This window comes from Vicia villosa, unplaced genomic scaffold, assembly GCF_029867415.1.
Source record: "Vicia villosa cultivar HV-30 ecotype Madison, WI unplaced genomic scaffold, Vvil1.0 ctg.003701F_1_1, whole genome shotgun sequence".
In the NCBI taxonomy this organism is placed as follows: domain Eukaryota; kingdom Viridiplantae; phylum Streptophyta; class Magnoliopsida; order Fabales; family Fabaceae; genus Vicia; species Vicia villosa.
In genome coordinates, this window is record NW_026706275.1 from 95,013 (window position 1) to 99,863 (window position 4,851).

Below are 4,851 nucleotides of genomic sequence, written 5' to 3' on the forward strand. Positions count from 1 at the left end.
AGCCAAATACTCTCAGTTTGTCGAGATCTGGTGGATGTCCCGACCAAACTTCTTCAGGTGTCTTCATATCTAACGCTGTCGAAGGACATCTGTTTATCAGATATGTTGCTGTCGAAACAGCCTCAGCCCAGAACACCTTTGTTAACCCCGCACTAGTCAACATGCATCTAACTCTCTCCAAAATAGTTCGATTAAACCTTTCAGCCAAACCATTTTGCTGTGGAGTACCTGCAGTAGTTCTATGCCTTGCAATACCAGAGGCAGCACAAAAATTGTCGAATGCCTCATTGCAAAATTCAAGGCCATTGTCGGTTCTCAACCTCTTGACCTTTCTGCCAGTCTGATTTTCAACCAGAGTCTTCCAACTTTTGAAATTCTCAAAAGTTTCATCTTTAGTCTTCTGGATGAATACCCATAATTTTCTGGAATAATCATCTACTATGGATAGAAAATACCTTGCTCCTGAATGTGATGCACACCTTGCAGGCCCCCAAAGATCAGCATGGATGTAATCAAGGGATCCATGTGTTCTTTGTTTGCCTTTGTTGAACTTCACTCTGCAAGATTTTCCAAGTACACAGGGTTCACAAAACTTCAGCTTTTCGACTTTGTCTCCACCAAGCAGATTTTGTTTCCCTAATTCGACCAGACCCCTTTCACTGACATGGCCCAATCTCATGTGCCAGATTTCTGTTTTCGACAAAGGTTTCGTGGATGCAACATTTGTCGAACCACTTACAACTTCAGCCTCAAGAGTATACAAGCCTTGTTTCTTCACGCCTCTCAAGACTTCCTTCGAACCCTTCATGACTCTTAGGATACTTTTCTCTCCTTGGAAAACATATCCTTTCTTGTCGAATTCACCAAGAGAAAGCAGATTTCTCTTCAAATCAGGAACATACCTGACTTCAGTCAACAATCTTATTGACTCATCATGGAGCTTGAATCTTACAGATCCAACACCTGCAATCTTGCAAGCCTTGTTGTTTCCCAGCAATACTGATCCACCATCTTGATCACATAATTCCTCGAACAAGTCTTTGTTTGGAGTCATGTGCCAAGTGCAACCTGAATCCATAATCCACTCCTTCTTAGAGTCACTGCTTGAAACCACAAGAACATCAGATGATTCGAAATCATCTTGAATAATGGCAGCGTTGCCATTATCCTTACCTCCATGATATTTCAAGCGTTCAGGGCACACCTTTCTTGTGTGACCCTCCTTCTTACAATGGTAGCACCGAATGCCAGATGCTTCGCCACTGTAAGTCTTCGACTGGCTTTTGCCTTTCTTCTTGTCGAACTTACCATCCTTTCGTAAGAGTTTTCCTTTAACGGCCAAACCTTCGCCAACAGTCGAAGGTTTATGCTCCTTTCGTTCATTCAAGTCCTTAGAGTACAAGGCTGATTGAACTTCTTCAAACGTCAGGGACTCCCTTCCATACAAGAGAGTTTCTTTGAAGTGAGCATGTGATCGAGGCAAAGAACACAATAGTAACAGCGCTTGATCTTCATCATCGATCTTCACATCAATATTTTCAAGATCAAGAATCAGCTTGTTGAACATATCCAACTGCTCAGCCAATACTTTGTCTTCAATCATCTTGAATGAATACAAAGCTTGCTTCAGGTAGAGTCGATTTACCAGCGATTTGGTCATATACAAACTTTCAAGTTTCACCCATAACCCTGATGCCGTCGTCTCCTTTGATACCTGCCGGAGAACCTTATCACCAAGGCTCAACAAAATTGCGCTGTGTGCTTTCTCGATCATATTCGTCTTCTCCGCTGCCGTCAATTCTGCATTCATGGCTGCCTCTCCCTTCAACGCTTCCAAACAACCCTGCTGAACCAGTAGGGCTTTCATCTTCAAGCGCCACAGACCGAAATCATTCACTCCGGTGAACTTTTCAATCTCATACTTTGTTGAAGGCATCTTCTCCACGCTCACCGCACCAATTTGTTGTGAATTCAATGCCACGAACAAAGTATAAAATAAGGGATGAATAAAGGACAAGGAAGAAGAGGAACACAAGAATTGGTTATAACTGCTATTCTTTTACTTTCTCTTAAAACAAGATTACAAGTTTACAAGAATAACAAATAACCTCTCTCACCCTAAATTAGGATTTGCAGCTTAGCAATGATGAGAGACTAGTATGCTATTTATAATAAAACCTAACATACTAACTAATGGGCTTTTTCAGCAAGGCCCATTACACAAGCCAACTTAATAAACAAGCTAACTTAACAAATTAGGGTTTAAACACTAAAACCTAATTTAACATGCTAACAACTCTAGCATCTTCGACATCTGCATGCTAGACCCATCTTCGACTACAGCATGCACACTTCGACACCAACATGTGAACAATCCTTCGACTTCATGCTTAACTCTGTCGAACTGTCGAACCAAGAAGCTACCCTTCGACAATACTAGAGTTCGATCCAATATCTCACATTTCTATTGAAATTCCTCCTAATCTTAGAATAGATAAAGAAAAATAGATGCAAAAATGATGGAAGCAAAAACTTGACCTCAAACTTATCTAACTACTCTATAGCTCAGGAAGCTAATTTGTTTCTATTAAAATTCCTCCTAATCTTAGAATCAACATCAAACCACCATGAAAAAGTAGAGGCTCTTAATCCTAGGTTAGCCAACTTATGTGCATATAATGAATCTTTTCCCTATAAATGAATATAGCCACAAAAAAAAATTAAAATTGTAATATTGAACAAACAGTGATCTCATCTATTCCTAATCTTTCAAGGAACAACATCAGAATTTGTAAAAGCTGAAACACCTAAAACGAAATCACCACATTTTAAAATAGGGCAACAAGAACATACAAGTTATAACAAAATTTTAAAATTCAAACCTCTACATATATCTCTCCCATTATGATAATGAGTTCATGGTCTTTTCTTACCTTTATTTTATTTTCACTTTCTTGTTTGATTAGTTCTCTTTCCAATACATCAAATAATGGTATTAGTGTTGAACTCATTCATCGTGACTCTCCAAAATCACCATTTTACCAACCTTCAGAAAACAACTACCAACGTATTACCAATGCCATGAAACGTTCCATCAATCATGTCAAAGTTTTCTACAAAGGTTCCCTCACCAATTATCCTAGAACTACTGTAATCCCTGATAAAGGTGAGTATCTCATGATCTATTTTGTCGGTACACCGCCAATTAAGCTATATGGTATTGTTGATACAGGTAGTGACATAGTTTGGTTTCAATGTCAACCTTGTAAACAATGTTACAAACAAACCACTAATATCTTTGATCCTTCAAACTCTTCAAGTTATAAAGACCTTCTTTGTTCATCTAAGCAATGTACATCTGTGGATTTTAGTTCTTGTAGTAAAAACAATTATTGTGAATATACTATTAATTATGTTGATGGAACAGTATCAAAAGGAAATATTGGTGTAGAGACTCTTACATTGAATTCCACCACTGGCTCTTCTTTTTCATTTCCTAATTTCGTGATAGGATGTGGACATAATAATACAATGTCTTTTCAAGGTAGGAACTCTGGTGTAGTTGGGATTGGAGGTGGACCTATATCTCTTTTAACACAATTGACTTCATCAATTGGTGGAAAATTCTCTTATTGTTTGGGGCCATCAATGTCTAATTCAACGAGCAAACTTAATTTTGGAAATGCGGCTGTGGTTTCTGGTCCAGGGGTTGTCTCAACTACTTTAGTGAAGAAATCTCCACCAATTTTTTACTTTGTAAGTCTTAACGCATTCAGTGTTGGAAACAAAATAATAGGATTTTCTAAACCACAAGTTGAAGGGAACTTCATTATTGATTCAGGCACGACATTGACAACTTTACCATCCGATATTTATAAAAACGTGGAATCAACTTTAGTAGCACTAGTTAAATTGAATCGTGTGAAGGATCCGAATAAAATTTTGAGCCTTTGTTATTCTGATAAATCAAATAAATATGTGTTTCCTAAAATTACGGCACATTTTAAGGGTGCAGATGTTTGGTTGAATTCTACTAGCACTTTTATTCCAGTTGCTAATGGGGTTGTTTGTTTGGCTTTTGCCCCATCTCAAGATGGTATTGGGGTCTTTGGAAACTTGGCTCAACAAAATTTATTGGTTGGTTATGACCTTCAACGAAATATTGTATCATTTAAACCTAGTCATTGTACTAAATTGTAAAAAAATGTTATACTTTATTTACAAGTTAATCCTTAAATGCACAACAATAAAACTTTATTTTTTGTTTCTCCTTCTCTTATAATAAATTTAATTCACATTCCATTGATAATTTATTTTGGAAATAAAAATACAAACTAAATAAAATCCTTCTAGCAAGTTATATTAAAGTAAAAAAAAATTACCTTATAAGAACCAAATACTTTTTACCAACTCTCTATTAGATATAACATGCTAATACAATATTAAATTTTTTAAAAATAAAAATTATATATATATATATATATATATATATATATATATATATATATATATATATATATATATATATATTTATATATATATATATATATAACGGTGTGTGTGTTTCGTGTCGACCAAAGGTCAAGGACCCACTGCTTCATGCCGACTAAAGGCCCAATAACGTATGGTCCATTTATCCAACCTGCTCCATCAGATCTGAGGTATAAATACCTTCACAAAGGGTTTTCAGGTAGGCATGGCAACAAAACTCGTACCCACATGTACCCACCCGAACCCGCCCCAAAGTTGACGGGGAAAACCCACTTTGACTGGGTTTGAGTAATCCTTACTCTCACTACCACTTTCTTGAATATTAAACTAAACCTCACTTACACAATCTATAAATACCCT

At 36.8% G+C, this 4,851-nt stretch overlaps 1 protein-coding gene across 1 annotated transcript; it reads left to right on the forward strand.

Moving 5' to 3' along the window:
- The first annotated feature begins 2,910 nt into the window (after positions 1-2,910).
- LOC131641377 (aspartic proteinase CDR1-like) lies at positions 2,911-4,200 on the forward strand. The gene has a single exon (XM_058911686.1). It carries the CDS (start codon positions 2,911-2,913, stop codon positions 4,198-4,200), a length of 1,290 nt encoding a protein of 429 aa, XP_058767669.1.
- The last annotated feature ends 651 nt before the right edge of the window (positions 4,201-4,851 follow it).

What these genes read in the sequence shown, in the direction of transcription:
- LOC131641377 (XM_058911686.1), top strand. Translation starts at nt 2,911, where the DNA reads ATGAGTTCATGGTCTTTTCTTACCTTTATTTTATTTTCACTTTCTTGT.